The following is a 21,191-nucleotide window of genomic DNA, read 5'->3' as shown; positions in this document are numbered from 1 at the left end:
GTTCCAATTTTATTTGTATGTTTATATTATGGTTTAAATAGTTTTATTCATAAATTAATGTAGCCCCGCCCTCTAATAGGACAAAGGGGGCTTGTTTAAACACCGTCTTATGCCATGTATTTTATGCGCTTACTTGATAATGGACCTTTCCAGATTTGAAACATTTTGTTTTGTCCCTGTAATAATAAGAAGGAAACCAATATCTACTGCCTGCATTCTGGTCCATGGTTTTTATCTCACCCAAGACGTGGGAAGTAAATTTCGGACTGACTCATTGCAGCTTACAACATACAGTAGCCATATATTTGCAACAATATGTTTACATAGATAAATGTATGCTTCTAATACTCAGTGCAATGCATATATATACTGTATACAGAAGAGTGATTATAAGAATTTTTCTTACTCGCTTGGATTATTTCCACAAACCTATTTTTCTGGATTAAACATTCAGACCTCTCAATAGGCCTCAGAGTTACACATTTAATACTAATGGCTTGGCTGTCTGTCCTCTGCTCTAATACAGTGGCTTACAGCACTTTCAATCCACCTACATCCCAGCAATGGCTCGAATGCTAACAAACTCTCAGGAACTCAACTCACCAGCTCCTCTTCAGTGACGCCCCTCAGGTCTTGCTGTTCAGACCGCCACCAAGAATCTCACAAAGGCTACTTGGTATCCCTCCTGCCACTTCTCAAAGCATCGGCCACTGCTCTCTATCTTTAGCCCACCAGCAGCCTCTTTGGTGGCTCTAACCAAGCCCACCCTTCTAACAAACCTAGAGCATGCTTCTTAATCACCACATGTGGTTTCACTGCACACTCTCTCCATAAGGCACAAAAACACACTTTTCGGGGAGGTTTTCCAGCATTCACTTCAATGGGTCCACAGTCAGTCTGAAAATCTATCACTACTACAGATTTTCTGCTGACCCTTTGAAGTGAATAGTAGCAAAACCTGCTGCAAGTTATGAGCACGTGAATGTACCCTTAAAGGGGTATTCCGCCCCTAGACATTTTATCCCCTATCCAAAGGATAGGGGATAAGATGTCAGATCGCCGCGGTCCCGCTGCTGGGGACCACCGGGATCCCCGCTGTGGCACCGCGCTATCATTACTGCACAGAGCGAGTTCGCTCTGTGCATAATGACGGGTGATACAGGGGACGGAGCCGCGTGACGTCATGGCACCGCCCCTCGTGACATCACGGCCCGTCCCCTTAATGCAAGTCTATGTGAGGGGGCTTGACGACCACCACACCCCCTCCCATAGACTTATATTGAAAGGGGCGGGCCGTGACATCACGAGGGGCGGAGCCATGATGTAACGATGCTCCGGCCCCTATACCGCCCATCATTACGTGCAGAGCGAACTCGCTCTGTGCTGTAATGATAGCGGGTTGCTGCAGCAGCGATCCCCGGGGTCCCCAGCAGCGGGACCGTGGCGATCTGACATCTTATCCCCTATCCTTGGGATAGGGGATAAAATGTCTAGGGGCGGAAAACCCCTTTAACCATTTCTATCTGTCCCTTCCTACCAACTTTTTGAAGCAGAATTCAGAATCCCAATGCATACTGCTGTGTCAGCATTGGATGCAACCTAGGCCTGTGCTGATGCTGTCATAGAGGAAGAACTGGTACCCATGTACTGAGTAGTTTTTTGATACCCAATGACTCTGACATGATACAATGCACATGGTACACTGCACACACTAACAACAGCAATGCATGTAGGAGTACAACAAAACATTACACATCACACTTCACAACATAAACTTTTCTTACATAAATAGGGAAATAGGGGGTTCACTACCTTTACATAACTATGCTGGCAACATCTGTTTTTATTGTCATAGTAACATAGTTCAAAAGGTTGAAAAAAGACCAGAGTCCATCAAGTTCAACCTATACCCCTAATAAGTCCCTACTGAGTTGAGTTGATCCAGAGGAAGGCAAAAAACCCTCAAACCAGAGATAAAAATTCCTTCCCGACTCCAATATGGCGGTCAGAATAAATCCCTGGATCAACGTTCTGTCCCTATAAATCTAATATACATAACCAGCGAAGTTTTTATTCTCCAAAAAATGCATCCTTTTTTAACTCTTTTACAGAGTTCGCCATGACCATCTCTTCAGGCAGAGAATTCCGCAGTCTCACTGCTCTTACAGTAAAGAAACCCCGTCTGTGCTGGTGTAGAAAGGTCTCCCCTAAGCCTTCTTTTTTCTAAACTAAATAACCCCAATTCTGATAATATTTCTGGGTACTGTAGTCCTCCCTGTATTACTGTGGTTGCCCGTCTTCAAACCCTCTCCAGCTCCACTATATCTTTCTTGTACACTGGTGCCCAGTACTGTACACAGTATTCTATGTGTGGTCTGACTAGTGATTTGTACAGCGGTAGAATTATTTCCTTGTCATGGGCATCTATGCCCCTATTGATGCACCCCATGATTTTATTAGCCTTGGCAGCAGCTGCCGGACACTGGTCACTAAAGCTAAATTTACTGTTAACTAAGACTCCCAAGTCAGTCATCCCTAGTGTTCTCCCACTTAACACATAATCCCAGCCCAGATTTTTCCTCCCCATGTGCATTACCTTACATTAAACAGAACAGGACACAAGACTGACCCTTGTGGTACCCCACTAGTAACAGTCACCCAATCAGAATAAGTACCATTAATAACCACCCTCTGTTTCCTATGACTGAGCCAGTTACCCACTTACACACATTCTCCCCTAGCCCAATCCCCCTCATTTTATGCACCAACCATTTATGTGGAACCGTATCAAATGCATTGAAAAAATCCAGATACACGACATCCAGCGATTCCCCCTAGTCCAGTCTGGAGCTCACCTCCTCATAAAGGCTGATCAGGTTAGTTTGACAGGACCGATGCCTCTTAAAGCCATGCCGATATGGAGTCCTGCTAACCTGTCTGAACTTATCCATTTGGCCACCCGCATCGACATGCGTTTCTCTGAAAGACGCCAGGAGCTTAGACAGGAAAAGGATCTTGTTCGCACCAGGCGATTTCTCTCCCCGGCTCCTCTCTTCCCAAGTCCTTTGCAATCTGTTCCTGTGCCTTCTGCCGAGGAGGCTATGCAAGTGGATCGGTCCCGCCTGACCCTACAAGAGAGTACTCGCCGCCGTAACGAGAATCTATGCCTGTACTGTGATAGTACCGAACACTTCCTAAAAGACTGTCCTATCCGCCCTCCGCGTCAGGAGAGACGCACTCCGTTACCTCACAAAGGTGAGACGACTCTTGGTGGGAATTCTGCTTCTCCACGTCTCACTGTGCCTGTACGGATTTCTCCTTCTGCCAACTCCTCCTTCTCTGCTAGGTTACCGCACAGAACCCCTGCTTATGAGCATTGGACTGCATCATGAAAAAATTTAATTTCTTGTTCTGCCCAACTGCACCTCTGAAGTCCTCCTCGGTCTGCCATGGCTCCAACGTCATTCTCCTAATCTTGACTGGACCACCGGGGAGATCAAAAGTTGGGGGCCATCTTGTCTCAAACGATGCCTCACGTCTGCTTCCACTTGTCAAACCCCTGTGGCTCCACCGATACCGGGTCTTTCCAAGGCCTACCAGGGCTTGCTGACGTTTTCTGCAAAAAACAAGCAGAGATCTTGCCTTATGACTGCCCCATTGACCTCCTTCCTGGTACCACTCCACCCCGGGGCATGATCTACCCTCTGTCTGCCCCAGAGACTCAAGCCATGTCAGACTATATCCAGGAGAACTTAAAAAGAGGTTTTATTAGGAAGCCCTCATCCCCTGCTGGAGCGGGGTACTTCTTTGTCTCTACCGCGGTTTAAATAAAATCACCATCAAAAACCACTATCCCCTGCCTTTGATCTCTGAACTCTTTGACCGTCTTTGTGGCGCCAATATTTTCACTAAATTGGACTTAAGAGGCGCATATAATCTTATTCGCATCAGGAAAGGTGATGAGTGGAAGACCGCATTCAATACTAGAGACATTTAGAATATCTAGTTATGCCCTTTGGGCTCTGCAACGCCCCTGCAGTCTTCCAGGACTTCGTTAATGAGATTTTTCAGGACTTATTATATACCTGTGTTGTTGTTTACCTGGACGACATCTTGATTTTCTCCTCTAGCCTGGAGGAACACCATCGTCATGTCCGCCTAGTGCTCAACCAGCAACCCATCTGCCATCATCAATTGTTTAACACGGTCATCCACTTCATCACAAGGGACATCTGAGACCACCAGTCAACAGTCGGTGGGTTCCTCAGACACAACCCTCAGTTGGCCTGGCCCGGGTGCAGTCCCTGTTTTCCCATTGCTTCTGTCCTATGCTGTTCCCTCCCCCACAAAATATCTTATGCTGTGGGTTCAGCTCTACTATTTAGTGATGACGATCTAGAGGACAGTCAGCAGCTACTGCCCAGCCAAAAAGTGGAGGAAACATCTGCCGATTGCTCTGCTAGGCGGGCAAGTAGTGATGAGGAGAGTGGAATGAGAGTTGGTGTTGTGAGAGTTCAGGCTCCTGAAGCAGACACTGTTGAAGAACCTGAGGAGGACATCCGTGAGGTGCAGACACAACTTGATGATAATGAAGCCGATCGCAATTGGGAGCCGGGTGCAGAAGGGCTTCATCATAATCAGGAAAAGAGGATTGCAGGTTGCCCGTGAGGCAGCAGCTGATCCAGCAAGGTGGAAGCACAGTTGGCAGTCAGCATGGTGGCATAAGTGGAAAGTCTGCAGCCACAGGTGCCCGGGGTAGACCACCTTCTTCGCGGCAGCCTACCTTCCCGGGAGGTAGTGGAACAGGGGTTCCTGGAATCAGTGGCAGTAGCAGTCAATCAGTGCGGACTGTTGGTGGGAAAATCAGCTACTCAGCGGTGTGGCAGTTTTTCATCAAGCATCTGGAGGATGTTAACCTGGCCACATGCAAGATGTCGTAGAAGGTGAAGCGTGGCCAGGATCCCAATGTTGGCACCACGGCCCTACGTCAACATATACAGCGTGGTGGTAAAGCCTGCTGCATCACCCAGTGGCACACTGCTCCCTGTTTCAGCCATCCAATGCTCCACCACCTCAGCCGAAGGGAGCTGTGTGTCATAACCATCTTCTGTCCCTTCAGATGCTCCTGCTCCTCCTACTTCAAGTCAATCATTCCGCCAGCAATACATCGGCAAAACCATGTCCATGAGAAAACAGTATACGCCCACTTATCCAACGGTGCAGAAGCAGAATGCGCTCCTGTCCAAGTTGCTGGTGCTGCAGTCCCTTCCTAGTGCAAAACATATTTAAGGTGCTGCTCCCCAGTTACAGACATTCCTCCGCATCAGACCACAAGTAAGCATTGAGGATGTGCATTACGTAAAACGTAACTTTTAATACTATTCTTAGGGTAAAATATATGTACCCCAATTTTTTTTAAATCAAACAAAAGGAAAAGTGTGCAAAAAACACCATGTGCCACCTACACCACCAAGTATTGATGTGATGCAAAGACCTCTAAAAGGTGGAAGGGAACAATGTATGGTCCATTGTAACTGGTAGGGGAAAAAAACTTCCCCTGTAAGGCCCTACTCTCATATTATTAATCCCCTTCTTGGCAAGTGTTACTCGCCCTAAAAAGGGTGGCCCCACGCAGGAACCTATCCCTATTTCCACCTACAAACACTGCCATTTCACAGGGTTTTTAGGTGGAAAGAGGGAGAGTTTCCTGTGTTGGTCCGCCCTTTTTAGGGCGAGTAACACTTGCCAAGAAGGGAATTAATAGGGCGAGAGTAGGGCCTTACAGGGAAATTTTTACCCCTCCCTCTTACAATGGACAATACGTTGTTCCCTTCCACCATTTCGAGGAAAGTACTGATTTTAAACCACAATACAGCTACCCATTCTAAAAAGGGGGACTGCAGACCCCAGCATATGTATAAGAGTGGGTTTATTCCTAATCCATTTGGAATATCTGGGGCTGTACTGCATAGTTTTTAAAGTGACTGGTCACTTTGATTTTAAAAACAATCAAAGAAAAGTTACATTTTAATAAGGGGGGTTTTCCTATAAAGGATTTTGTGGTCTCCTCATGCTGCTGACACATTAAATAAAACTAATTAGGTTCATCTATTTGAAATCTTCAATTTCTTTAATGTTTTCATTGTGAGGCCCTATGGTCTCGTCAGGTTGTTGCCACCTCCAGGCTGGGCCATTCAGCCACTATTTGGTCTCTTCATGCCGTCACCACCTCCACGCTGTGTCATTCAGCCACTATATGGTCTCCTCATACTGATGCTACCTCCAGGCTCTGTCATTGTGCTGTTCTGCGACAATGATTTTAATCGCGGTGCCTCTAATCCCCATGTCATACTAAATAACAGCATTATTTCACTAACCCAGCACACTCCATATGCAAGGTAAAGTTTTCTACAACCCTATTGAGGCTTTCTGTAGGCCAGATATAGTCGCTTTTAATGCAGATTCGCCGGGACAAATTTTTACGAAAAATTCGGCAAATCGGCCGAATCAATTTTTTTTTAAATTAGCTCATCTCTAAAACTTTTCAAAAACCCTCTGTCATTACAATAATGTACCAAATTGTTCCACTGCACCAAACAGCAGTTGCTTTCAGACTATGTCTACCACAGTGTTGGTGTACAGTGTATTGCAAACCCTACAAAATGCAGTATACATAAAGAATCATGTCAAGGGGATTTGCTGTGCACAATTTGTGTGTTGGTTATATAGAGCATTCTGCAGGTGCTCCATACTGTTTGTACAAAAAAAACTGTGAAGGACATAGCTGGGAGTGGTTACAAAACTTACAAAATTACCTTTTTATTTCTCAGCCAAGAGTCAAGTAAGAGGGGCCGAGCTGCTCAAGTGCCATAGTCTGGCACACCTCCTTGCTCGCCCTCCTCTTGTCTTGTCCCACCTACACTTCCTGTATTTTGTCAACACACATTTTGAGACATACAGGCAATAGCTGCATAGACAAAACAGCCTTTTTTAATCCAAAAATACGTGGGGCAAAAATACGTGGGGCAAAAACACACTGTTGCTGGTATTTTGGCCCATTCCTCCATGCAGATCTCCTCTAGAGCAGTGATATTTTGGGGCTGTCGCTGGGCAACATGGACTTTCAACTCCCTCCAAAGGTTTTCTATGGGGTTGAGATCTGGAGACTGGCTAGGCCACTCCAGGACCTTGAAATGCTTGTTACGAAGCCACTCCTTCATTACCCGAGCGGTGTGTTTGGGATCATTGTCATGTTGAAAGACCCAGCCACATTTCATCCTCAATGTCCTTGCTGATGGAAGGAGGTTTTCACTAAAAATCTCATGTTTCCACCCCCATGCTTCACAGTAGGTATGGTGTTCTTTGGATGAAACTCAGCATTCTTTCTCCTCCAAACACGACGAATTGAGATTTTACCAAAAAGTTCTACTTTGGTTTCATCTGTCCATATGACATCCTCCCAATCCTCTTCTGGATCATTCAAATGCTCTCTAGCAAACTTCATACGGGACCGGACATGTACTGGCTTAAGCAAGGGGATACATCTGGCACTGCATGATTTGAGTCCCTTGCGGCGTAGTGTGTTACTGATGGTAGCCTTTGTTTCTTTAGTCTCTGCTCTCTGCAGGTCATTCACTAGGTCCCCCCCAATTAGCCATGGCCATAAAGCTGTTATATTAGTGTATATCACTTTTTTGCATTAATATTAATCTCTCACTTGACAGCTGTTTCCTTCTATGTAATTAGTAGGAGTACTAATAAGGTTATTATGTAACAGTTCCTGATGTTATTCTCTTCCTGTTGCCGGGGGTGGATCTGTCACAGTATCGCTAGCGGCAGTAGTGTCCCGCCTCAGCCAATAATTGGCTGTGTAGCAATTTGATGTATTGAGCCACATCACCTGCAAAAAGACCAGGGCTGGGGCTCAATACATCACATTGCCTTTCAGCCAACCCCTGGTTGAGGCAGGACATCACTACAGCTATTTGCTGAGCTTCACTGTGACAGATCAATACCGGAGGCACCAGGGGGAGCGCAGGGGGTAAGTAAAGGTGTATATCTTTTTTTTTTATAAGGGAAGGGACAGGCTGGGCATCTTTAAAAAAAAAGAGTACCCCTTTAAGACTATACCACTAAAACCAAAAAGTTGTCACATGTGATCATTGGTTGTGGTTTTATAAGTGTATAATGAATAACTGTAATGTTTGTTTTTACTAGGCTGTCACACTACCTGCAAATATTAGGTAAGTGATTTTACTTTAAAAAAGTGCATGGGTATTCCCCCCTACATATGGTAGTAAGACATATAATTCAAAACTTTAACAGAGATTCTAAATATTTGTTGAGTTATTTTATGCACCAAAAAAAAAAAAAATTCCATACTTAGAGAATGCTGCATTTTGTGGAAAAAAACAAACACCACTGGGCCAAATCAAAATTCTTTGTATGTGATGTTTATAATTTATTATAGACTGGAGGCTGCAGCATGTTGTGCCCAATACAACAAACACTACATTAACATGGACTACATTCCAAAAAACTCCCTGTGTGATCTAGGATGCTGTTAGTTTGGGTCAATCAGACCCACAGGCCAAACAAAGAGCAGCAATATGGGCGCAGAAATGCCCCTGTACTACACTGAAGTAAAACAAGCCTGTCTCATGCTCCGTACTATGGTTGTGGACAGTGGTTGTCTAATAGAATAGTCTGATCTAAATGCTTCTATTGAACTCATGTTTGTGCATACTGTGTGCGTAAACAATATAAACAATTACATGTTTAGGCCTGCAGGAAAGCCAGAGCATTTGAGGAAACCTGCATTGCCAGGTCAGTCTTCAGCCAGTAAGTCAAGTTATTCAAGGTAAGAACGATTCTGAAAAAGGCATCAATAGGAAAGACCATCATAGCAAGCCAATCTGTAAAACAATCCTCGTATATTGTACGCATGCTTGTTATTTAATTTTTAGTATACTTATTTTTTGTTATCTGTTGGGAAAATACAAGGTACATTTTATTTGTAAGCAGCTTATCAGGTTATGTGTAATTTCGTAATATAGCACATTGAGAATTGACATTATTAATAAGATGTACAAAAAGGCTTCTCATGAATTCCAAAAAATTCCTTAGTCTCACAGTTTTTACAGTAAAGAACCATTGTCTTTGAATTATTGGGAATTGGGAAATGCCTCTTACAACCAGACTGATACACACATTTCTGTGCTGTTCATTTGTATAGCTATACATAAGTGATTTTTTTCCATAATGAATAACTCCAAGTTTGCTAACCTGTATTGGTAGATCAGTCCACTAATAAAAATTGTGCCGTAACAGGCTTTAGGCAACAAGGACAGTTTTCTACCCCTTTAGTCTGTGTGTTCTGACCAGGGGTGACACTCACTGCTGAGTACACACCACAACCCAGTTCTGTCCTCCAGCAAACAGATCCAGCAGAAACAAAACTCCTCCCATATCAGTTAAGCTCCACCCTCATCCAAATGAATCTGCAATCTAGCTTATGCCTCAGGGCCCTGCTGCAATGTATTACTTCTAAGGTTAAGTTTACATTGCCATTGTGCTGTGTCCTGTTCTGGGTCCATTCTTCTCTTTTTTTTTCACCAAACGGTCCCAAAACAGGTCTCGACAGATCCCATATTTTACCAGAGTGGAGAAAAAAATAGGCCATGCACTATTTCTTTTTTTCTACCGTTGTTCTGACGGACTAAGCGACAGAGCTCCATTTACCGGAGCCCAACGGCAATGTGAACAAGCCCTTAAAATGTATTCAGAAAGCTTCTCTCCCCTCTGGGCTTCTGTTCTGCAAAGACTGCAGAGGTTAAACTGTGTGTCCACCCCTTTGTCTGACTAATGTTTTGTATAGGGTAAGAACTATGTTCTTGCTATGTGCACCTATCCCTCTTTTACATATACTTCCCATAGTTTTATTTGTCCAGGCAACAACTGTCTGGTAGTAGTCATTATAGTCAAAGGGATATTCTGGAGGGGAATAAAAAATAAAATCAAATGGTGCCAGATACAGATATGTAAATTACCTTGTGTCAAAAATAAAACCTTTTAGTACTTATATGCTCTGGTGAAAGTTGTAGAGTGCTCCCCGCTGCCACATCTGTGCGTGTCAGGAAGCCTCCAGAGCAGGGGCAACCCACAGGGCAAACCTCTCCTGGTCTGAACAGTTACTGACATAGACATAGATGTGGCAGCGGGGAGCACTGTGTTAGATTGAAAAGAACTACATGACTGTATTCAGGGAAGACATGATTTATTTATTTAGTTATTTTTTAAATAGAGGTCATTTACAAATCTGTATAACTTTCTGGCACTAGTTGATTTGAAAACATATATATTTTTTGTACTGAGTTCCCTTTCAGGTCCCTAACAGTGACAGTTTTATGTATTGTGCTAGTATAATAAGCCTTAGAGCATACCCAAAGACCATAGGTTCCATCAAAAACCATCTGTTATATTATATATTTTTTGTGTTACTATAAACTGTATATTTTTTTACAATCCAAAAAGACAACAGAGCCCAAAACTGACCATTTATATTCCCTTGTAGCCATATTCCAGATGCTGACATTGCCTCAGTGAGTACACAATTTCTTTATGTAGACTTGTTATTTTTCTATAGATATTTGTTGTTATTTTCATTTTATCACTTGTTTTATAGGGATAGAAAGATACAGGGAATTTTAATGACATATATTAAAGTTTTGAAACTATATATTAGACATAAAAGAACTGTTCCTTCATATACTCTGTAGCATGTTTGTTGTAGAAGTTTATGCAACTGAAAATAAGTTTGATTTCAGCAGCCAGCATGTACAGTGTATTTCTGAAAACCACATTCAGTTGAACATGACAGATCTCTTGCAAGGATTGCATGCACCTGTTTATTACAATGTGGGTTAATTCGCTACTACAATAGACTCTGTAGAAATTAAAGGGGTATTCCGGCTTTAGACATTTTATCCAAAGGATAAGGGGAGAAGATGTCTGATCTCAGGGGGGCCCCTCTGCTGGGACTCCCTGTGATATCCCTGCAGCACCCACATTATGTGCGGAGCTGCATCTCCAGGCTCGGAAACCGGAAGTTTCCGGGACTGGAGACGTTACGTAACACCACCCACCCCCCTCACTTCACGACCCCTCCATTCATGTCTATGGGAGGGGGCATAACAGCCATTACGCCCCCTCCCATAGACATGAAGGGAGGAGGCGTGATGTCATGATGGGGGCGTGGCGTTACGCCCCATCTCCAGTCCCGAAAACTTCCGGTTTCTGTGCCTGGAGATGCAGCTCCGCACATAATGCGGGTGCTGCAGGGATATCACAGGGTGTCCCAGCGGCAGCCTCCCCGCGATCAGACATCTTATCCCCTATCCTCTGGATAGGGGATAAAATGTCTAAGGCCGGAATACCCCTTTAGGGTACATTCACACGTAGAGGATCCTGCGCACATTTGATGCGCAGGATTTGTAACTGCCGATTAGAAGCTGTGCTCAGTGATTTAGTGTACATTGAAATTTGATGCAGAAAATACTGTGCATCAAATCCTGCGCATCAAATCTGCGTACGTGTGAATGTACTCTTAAAGAGTTTTCCAGTATTTTTAATTGCCTGTAGAAAAGACCCAGTGGGGAAACAAACTATACTCACCCCTCAGTACTTTAAAGGGGTTCTCCGGTGATTACACATCTAATCCCCTATCCAAAGGATAGGGGATAAGATGCATGATCGCCAGAGTCCCGCAGCTATCACGCCCCCTCCCGTCGACTTGCATTGAGGGGCGGAGCATGATGTCACACAGGGGCAGAGGCGTGACGTCACATGCCGCCGGCCCTGTAGTCGCCTGTAATCAGACCCGGAGCGAACACGCTCCGGGGACTGATTACAAACGGGGTGCCACGTGCATGATCACGGGCGTCCCCAGCTGCGGCACGCCCGCGATCAGGCATCTTATCCCCTATCCTTTGCATAGGGGATAAGATGTGTAAGCACCGGAGAACCCCTTTAAATAGTGCTCACCATGACAGATATACAGTCACGGGGGAGAAGACCCCCTCCCACCATTGAGGCTTGATTGACAGCCTGAGTGCAGGGGTTCTCTCTATACTCACGCTGCCAATCAAGTCGGTCTCAGTAGGAAGAGGGTGCAGCTGTAACTGGAGCCATAAGTTCCCTCCCCAGTGACTGGATGTCAATAACTGCACTCTCCGTTTAAAGTTTTTTTTTTGTTTTTTTTATCTATGTGTGCCATTGATGAAAGCTCAGGAAAACAGTGTCAGAATGTTGTTCTTCTCACTTGTTAGGCCCTGGGTCAGTGTTTGGTTTTACCATGAAGATAAATAGGTCTAAACTGATGCATTATATAAAATGCTATATATTTGTAATTACAAATAATTATAAGAACTCAACCATTTTTGCTAGACAGCCTTACCAATATAGGCTGGATGCCACGAGATACGTCCTGCAGGCAGTTTTCTCTTGTGGTCAGGCATGCTCAGTTGCTCAGTTCTCTTCACACACAGTGAATATATAGCCAAATAGATTGCAGCATATATACGGCTGATGCACTGCATACAGTTCACTCACATACTTATGTACAAGAGATTCTAGCTGAACATTTACTGGTGATTATTGGGTAAATATACATTAGGTACTACTAACATGGGGGGGGGGGGTATTATTCAGTATAACACTGTATGCTGTAGGAGAAGTTGGAGAAAAGGGATAACTTTGCCAAAAGGGTATGCTCACACTACAGGATTTATAGAGAAAATTACTCCCCCACACCTTAATTCCTCTAGAGACTCAAAACTTTGTGCTCCATGAGAAATGTAGCAGAAATTATGTAATATCGATGCTAATTTTCTTGTCAAATTGCTACCGAAATAAGCGCTGAATAAAGGGAAAGTGATACATTTCCCCTGCCACTTCCACTGCTAAAACATATGTGATACCTTAATAGTGTAAATGTGCACTTTTCTTGGTGCACTGGGGGAAGTTGCACAGACCACTTCATCTCCTCCTGTAGCCCCACATGACCACCAAGCCCGAGCCACCCCTCCACTGTGAGGTGGATCCATGCATGCGCTGTGTCTTGGTGGAACTATCACATGGCTTCATTGCTAAGGGGCGGTTTGGCCTTGGTGATCAGGTGGGGCTATAGGAGAAGAGGAGAGTGTTGTTATTTGGTCTGTATTTTAACAGTATTTGAACAAAAATGACGACTGGAACTGACAAAAACCTTTATGGAAAGATTCCACCTATTTTTGTGTTTTGGACCCATATCTGGTTCATCTGTTCAAATGCTTTTCAGTCCTTTTTGTCTCCTATTTACCATTAAAGGGAAGCTGTCATCTAGAAAATATAGCTATGAGAACAGTGTGACTAACATTACCTTTATTACACTTGTGATTGGCTGTGATTTTCAAAAAAATTACTTTTTATTGCTGCTCTGAAGTATCAAATTTGTGTGACACTAAGGTGTTCCGAGCTGTAATGCCTTTCCCTGCTCTCCTAAACTGCTCTCTTCCCCCTTTCCTTTTTAATTTACAGACAGGGATCTCCAAGTTCTAGCATACTGACAGTGATGGCACACATGGGGTGTGAGTGCCATCGCTTCATCATGCACGCACTGCAACACATGCACAGCATTGCTCACTTAGCCCTGTCAATTAAATAAAAAGAGGATGGAGAAAGCCAGGGGCAGAGCTATGGGGGTGCAGAGGTAGCAGTGGCACCCCAAAGCACATCTGCCCCATAAGAGACCAATATTATTAGGAACGTGGGGCTATGTTGCAGATCTTGTCTCAGAAGCTACAAGTTATGCCAGTAGAAGAGCTGAAGCAGGGCTGGCCTTAGGGGTGTGCGAGCAACCGGGGCAACGGGCGGCCGACACATCTCGCAGTGTAACAGGCCGGCCGAAGATGGGGAGAAGCCATAGGCACACACCCTAATCAAGCCCGGGGGGGGGGGGGGAATTCGTGGCCACCACTAAGCAGCCCGCAGGGGCCTCTGTCACATTCTTGTACATCATCTTCAGTGTTTGGACCACCACTCCTCCAGTCCCAGAACCTACTGCTATGGTCTATAGGCCATAGCAGTAGACCGTGACCCTGGAGCGTTGGTCGGAACACTGAAGTGGGGCAATACACAGACATACAGACTCCAGCCATACACTGTATATGGCTGGAGGCTGTATGTCTGTGGGGAAACATACTGCACCTAATGTGGGGAACTATAACGCCAACCTAATGTGGAGGAACTATACTGCACCTAATGTGGGGGAACTATGCTGCACCTAATGTGGGGAACTATATGGCACCTAATGTGGGGGAACTATACTGCACCTAATGTGGAGAGCTATACTGCAGCTAATGTGGGGGAACTATACTGCACCTAATGTGGGGGAACTGTATTGCCCCTAATGTGGGGGAACTGTACTGCGTACCTAATGTTGGGGAACTGTACTGTACCTAATGCGGGGAGCTATACTGCACCTAATGTGGGGAACTATACTGTACCTAATGTGGGGGAACTATACTGCACCTTATGTGGGGGAAATATACTGCCAACCTAATGTGGGGGAAATATACTGGCAACCTAATGTGGGGGAACTATACTGCACCTAATGTGGGGGAACTATACTGCCAACCTAACGTGGAGAGCTATACTGCACCTAATGTGGGGGAACTATACTGCACCTAATGTGGGGGAACTATACTGCACCTAATGTGGTGGAACTACACTGCACCTAATGTGGGGGAACTATACTGCACCTAATGTGGTGGAACTATACTGCACCTAATGTGGGGGAACTATACTGCACCTAATGTGGGGGAACTATACTGCACCTAATGGGGGGAACTATATTGCACCTAATGTGGGGAACTATATGGCACCTAATGTGGGGGAATTATACTGCACCGAATGTGGAGAGCTATACTGCACCTAATGTGGGGGAACTATACTGCACCTAATGTGGGGGAACTATACTGCACCTAATGTGGTGGAACTATACTGCACCTAATGTGGGGGAACTATACTGAACCTAATGTGGGGGAACTATACTGCACCTAATGTGGTGGAACTATACTGCATCTAATGTGGAGAGCTATACTGCACCTAATGTGGGGGAACTATACTGCATCTGATTAAGGGGGGCATGGGACTGGTGAAGGGGGACATGGTACTGATTAAGGGGGCAGGGGACTGATTAAATATAAAAAAAAAATATTTGTTACAAAGATTGTTTTCCTCTTTGTGTATGTTTATGAGGTAAGGAGGGGGAGGGTGCCACAAGGTTAGCTCACACAGGGCGCCTGAACACCTAAGGCAGGCCCTGGCAGAAGGGCTGCTACCTTGCAAGGCACCTCAATGTCTTGGCCACACATTAGTGTAACAATGAAAAGCATTTTTAAAAGCAGCCATAACAAAGTGAAATAAAGGTAATGTTAGTAATATTGCCCCCATAGCTATGTAACCATGTCAGAAGTTTGTTAACAGTTTCCTAGATAACAGATTCCATTTAAAGTCCATGAATTCACCCTCAATTCCATGGCCTTAAATAATCATTTTATTTGTGCAATTGATGTAACAGCAACAGCTTTTCCTGCACATCACAGGGCTGACAGCAGTTGTCACACTGTCACCATGCCCAGACTACTCAATATTCAGCATCTTCAGCCAATAGCAGCAAAGCTTCGCTTTGGGATGAGTTGTTAATATTCCACATACAGTATGTGTATGGCTTCCAATATGTTACAAAGTTGTGTCATTATATATCCAATAAATGACTTAGGGATGAAACAGAATTAAGTGCAGTGTAGACAAATACATTACGTCCAAACATGACATTCCATAGATACCGTATAAGCCGAGGCCCCTAATTTTACCCCAAAAACCCAAAGTTATTGACTCGACTATAAGCCTAGGGTGGGAAATACATCATCCCCCCATGTAATCATCCAGACCCCCGTCATCCTTACCCTGTCATCATCCCACCCCTTCATGATCACCGCCTGTCAATCCCTTCATCAGTGGTCTTCAACCTGCGGACCTCCAGAGGTTGCAAAACTACAACTCCCAGCATGCCCGGACAGCCATCGGCTGTCCAGGCATGCTGAGAGTTGTAGTTTTGAAACCTCTGGAGGTCCGCAGGTTGAAGACCACTGCGGCCTTCGTCATCATCTCCCCCCCCCCCCTTCACCATCACCGCCTGTCAATCCCTTCATCAGTGGTCTTCAACCTGCGGACCTCCAGAAGTTGAAAAACTACAACTCCCAGCATACCCGGACAGCCATCGGCTGTCTGGGCATGCTGGGTGTTGTAGTTTTGAAACCTCTGGAGGTCCGCAGGTTGAAGACCACTGCGGCCTTCGTCATCATCTCCCCCCCCCCCCCCCCCCCCTTCACCATCACCGCCTATCAATCCCTTCATCAGTGGTCTTCAACCTGCGGACCTCCAGGACAGCCATCGGCTGTCTGGGCATGCTGGGTGTTGTAGTTTTGAAACCTCTGGAGGTCCGCAGGTTGTAGACCACTGCAGCCTTCGTCATCATCCAGCTCCCCCCCCCCCCTCCTTTTGTTTTGTACTCACCTCCCCTCGGCGGGAAGTTAGGGTGAGCTGGTCCGGGCCATCTATGCTGCAGGGACCGTCCGGTGGGGATGGTTAGTCGCTGCGGGCTGTCCATTTTCACCGGGGGGGCCCGGACTAGTGACGTTGCCTTGATGACGACTCACAGGGACGTTGCGCATGAACTTCCCTGTGCGTCGTCGTCCGGGCAACGTCACTACTCCGGGGCCGGGCCCGAAGCGCGGAGAAGAGGCCCCCCAGGTGAAAATGGATAGCCCGCAACAACTAACCATCCCCACCGGACGGTCCCTGCAGCATAGATGGCCCGGACCAGCTCACCCTAACTTCCCACCGAGGGGAGGTGAGTACAAAACCAAAGGGGGGGGGGGGGGTGCTAGATGATGACGAATGGCTGTCCGGGCTTGCTGGGAGTTGTAGTTTTGCAACATCTGGAGGTCTGCAGGTTGAAGACCACTGATGAAGGGATTGACAGGCAGAGAGTTCACGCGAGTATAAGCCGAGGGGGGGCGTTTTCAGCACGAAAAATCGTGCTGAAAAACTCAGCTTATACTTGAGTATATACGTTAAGTATGTTTTCAGCAGAACATGTATGTTACCTACACAGTAAAAAGTGCAGTGAATTGAAGACAAAGCAAAAGAAACTAACATAAATGCATAGGTTTATTGAAAAGTCTAATGCACATGTTACATTTTCAACTGTCTTATGCTTATTTGCAGCCTGAAGAAAATGGTAAGTATAGGCCTCTTTCTCTCGTAAGTGTACAGTGTTTGTGTCATAAAAATTTCAAGAACTTACCACTGTGCATAGAATTGAATGCAAAATTCTGTTTGCTTTTGTTCTTCTAGATAAACCAAACTATTCTACAACTATATATAAAAATGTATGTTGAGGATGTCCATTGAGCTTTTTTTGTAAATATCCAAATCACAAATATGAAACAAAACTATGTAAATATTTAGAATGTTTAATAATTCTAAGTAATTTAAGTAAACCAAAAACATACTGTATGTTTTTACAGAGCAAATAGAAAAAAAAGTATATATATATATATGAAAAATGTAATATCAAAGGCCAAGGCTTAAATGGGCACTGTCAAATACAACAACTTTTTAAAAATGTTACATCTTGGCAAAACATTAAACTTTCTAATATACTTCATAAGAAAATGTTATTTCCTTTTTATAGAAATCATTGCTTATAAAATCATGGCTTTGTCTAAGCTGAAGGGCTAGAACTCTTCTGTCTGATAGGACAGGAGAGAGCACAGAGGAGTCCTATCAGAACGGAGAGAGCACAGAGGAGTCCTATCAGACAGGAGAGAGCACAGAGGAGTCCTATCAGACAGGAGAGAGCACAGAGGAGTCCTATCAGACAGGAGAGAGCACAGAGGAGTACTATCAGACAGGAGAGAGCACAGAGGAGTCCTGTCAGACAGGAGAGAGCATAGAGGAGTCCTATCAGATAGGAGAGAGCATAGAGGAGTACTATAAGACAAGATAGAGCACAGAGGAGTCCTGTCAGACAGGAGAGAGCACAGAGGAGTGCTATCAGACAGGAGAGAGCACAGTGGAGTGCTATCAGACAGGAGAGAGCACAGAGGTGTGCTATCATACAGGAGAGAGCACAGAGGAGTACTATGAGACAGGAGAGAGCACAGAGGAGTACTATCAGACAGGAGAGAACACAGAGGATGACTATCAGACAGGAGAGAGCACAGAAGTGTCCTATCAGAAAGAAGAGAGCACAGAGGAGTCCTACCAGACAGGAGAGAGCAAAGTAGAGTCCTATCAGACAGGAGAGAGCACAGAGGAGTTCTGTTAGACAGGAGAAAGCACAGAGGAGTTCTATCAGACAGGAGAGAGCACAGAGAAATGCTATCAGACATGAGAGAGCACAGAGGAGTCTTATCAGACAGGAGAGAGCACAGGGGAGTCCTATGAGACAGGAGAGAGCATAGAGGAGTACTATCAGACAGGAGAAAGCACAGAGGAGTCCTGTCAGACAGGAGAGAGCACAGAGGAGTCCTATCAGATAGGAGAGAGCACAGAGGAGTACTATCAGACAGGAGAGAACACAGAGGATTACTATCAGACAGGAGAGAGCACAGAAGTGTCCTATCAGACAGAAGAGAGCACAGAGGAGTCCTACCAGACAGGAGAGAGCAAAGATGAGTCCTATGAGACAGGAGAGAGCACAGAGGAGTTCTGTTAGACAGTAGAAAGCACAGAGGAGTGCTATCAGACAGGAGAGAGCACAGAGGAGTTACTATCAGACAGGAGAAAGCACAGAGGAGTCCTATCAGACAAGAGAAAACACAGAGGAGTCCTATCAGACAGGAGAGAGCACAGAGGAGTCCTATCAGACATGAGAGAGCACAGAAGTTTCCTATCAGACAGGAGAGAGCAAAGAGGAGTCCTATCAGACAGGAGAGAGCACAGAGGAGTCCTATCAGACAGGAGAGAGCACAGAGGAGTCCTATGAGACAGGAGAGAGCACAGAGGAGTGATATCAGACAGGAGAGAGCATAGAGGAATACTATAAGACAGGAGAGAGCACAGATGAGTGCTATCAGACCGGGGAGAGCACAGAGGAGTCCTATCAGACAGGAGAGAGCATAGAGGAGTATACTATCAGACAGAAGAGAGCACAGAGGCGTGCTATCAGACAGGAGAGAGCACAGAGGAGTGCTATCAGACAGGAGAGAGCACAGAGGAGTCCTATCAGATAGGAGAGAGCACAGAGGAGTACTATCAGATAGGAGAGAGCACAGAGGCGTGCTATCAGACAGGAGAGAGCACAGAGGAGTGCTATCAGACAGGAGAGAGCACAGAGGAGTCCTATCAGATAGGAGAGAGCACAGAGGAGTACTATCAGACAGGAGAGAACACAGAGGATTACTATCAGACAGGAGAGAGCACAGAAGTGTCCTACCAGACAGGAGAGAGCACAGAGGAGTCCTACCAGACAGGAGAGAGCGAAGATGAGTCCTATGAGACAGGAGAGAGCACAGAGGAGTTGTTAGACAGGAGAAAGCACAGAGGAGTGCTATCAGTCAGGAGAGAGCACAGAGGAGTTACTATCAGACAGGAGAAAGCACAGAGGAGTACTATCAGACAGGAGAAAACACAGAGGAGTCCTATCAGACATGAGAGAGCACAGAAGTTTTCTATCAGACAGGAGAGAGCACAGAGGAGTCCTATCAGACAGGAGTGAGCACAGAGGAGTCCTATCAGACATGAGAGAGCACAGAGGAGTCCTATCAGACAGGAGAGAGCACAGAGGAGTCCTATGAGACAGGAGAGAGCACAGAGGAGTCCTATCAGACAGGAGAGAGCACAGAGGAGTCCTATGAGACAGGAGAGAGAACAGAGGAGTACTATCAGACGGAGAAAGCACAGAGGAGTCCTGTCAGACCGGAGAGAGCACAGAGGAGTCCTATCAGACAGGAGAGAGCATAGAGGAGTATACTATCAGACAGAAGAGAGCACAGAGACGTGCTATCAGACAGGAGAAAGCACAGAGGAGTGCTATCAGACAGGAGAGAGCACAGTGGAGTGCTATCAGACAGGAGAGAGCACAGAGGAGTACTATCAGACAGGAGAGAACACAGAGGAGTACTATCAGACAGGAGAGAGCACAAGGGAGTCCTATCAGACAGGAGAGAGCACAGAGGAGTGCTATCAGACATGAGAGAGCACAGAGGATTACTATCAGATAGGAGAGAGCACAGAGGAGTGCTATCAGACAGGAGAAAGCATAGAGGAGTACTATCAGATAGGAGAGAGCACAGAGGAGTGCTATCAGACATGAAAGAGCACAGAGGAGTCCTATCAGACAGGAGAGAGCATAGAGGAGTAATATCAGACAGAACAGAGCACAGAGGAGTGCTATCAGACGGAGAGAGCACAGAGGAGTGCTATCAGATAGGAGAGAGCACAGAGGAGTGCTATCAGACAGGAGAGAGCACAGAAGAGTGCTATTAGACAGGAGAGAGCACAGAGGATTACTATCAGACAGGAGAGAGCACAGAGGTGTACTATCAGACAGGAGAGAGCACAGAGGAGTGCTATCAGACAGGTGAGAGCACAGAATAGTCCTATCAGACAGAAGAGAGCACAGAGGAGTGCTATCAGACATGAGAGAGCACAGAGGAGTACTATCAGACAGGAGAGAAGAGAGAGGATTGCTATCAGACAGAAGATAGCATAGAGGAGTACTATCAGACAGGAGAGAGCACAGAGGAGTCCTATCAGACAAGAGAGAGCACAGAGGAGTCATATCAGACAGGAGAGAGCACAGAGGAGTCCTATCAGACAGGAGAGAGCACAGAGGAATGCTATCAGACAGGAAAGAGCACAGAGGAGTACTATCAGACAGGAGAGAAGACAGAGGAGTGCTATCAGACAGAAGATAGCATAGAGGAGTACTATCAGACAGGAGAGAGCACAGAGGAGTCCTATCAGACAGGAAAGAGCACAGAGGGAGAGAGCACAGAGTTATGATTTTATAAGCCATGATTTCTATAAAAAGGAAATAACATTTTCTTATGAAGTATATTAGAAAGGTTAATGTTTTG

General features: G+C 45.5%; 1 protein-coding gene across 1 annotated transcript in view; it reads left to right on the top strand.

Moving 5' to 3' along the window:
- LCP2 (lymphocyte cytosolic protein 2) overlaps positions 1-21,191 on the top strand; it is a 143,871-nt gene that overhangs the window by 95,696 nt on the left and 26,984 nt on the right. Inside the window, exons 12-15 of the mRNA XM_056516522.1 lie at positions 8,218-8,243; positions 8,783-8,860; positions 10,574-10,601; positions 17,332-17,344. Coding sequence (XP_056372497.1) covers positions 8,218-8,243; positions 8,783-8,860; positions 10,574-10,601; positions 17,332-17,344 — 145 coding nt within the window. The remainder of the gene's footprint in view (positions 1-8,217; positions 8,244-8,782; positions 8,861-10,573; positions 10,602-17,331; positions 17,345-21,191) is intronic.

Source organism: Hyla sarda, chromosome 4, assembly GCF_029499605.1.
Source record: "Hyla sarda isolate aHylSar1 chromosome 4, aHylSar1.hap1, whole genome shotgun sequence".
Lineage (NCBI taxonomy): Eukaryota > Metazoa > Chordata > Amphibia > Anura > Hylidae > Hyla > Hyla sarda.
The sequence above is the reverse complement of the archived record's forward strand: the minus strand, read 5'-3'. Positions and strand labels throughout refer to the sequence as shown.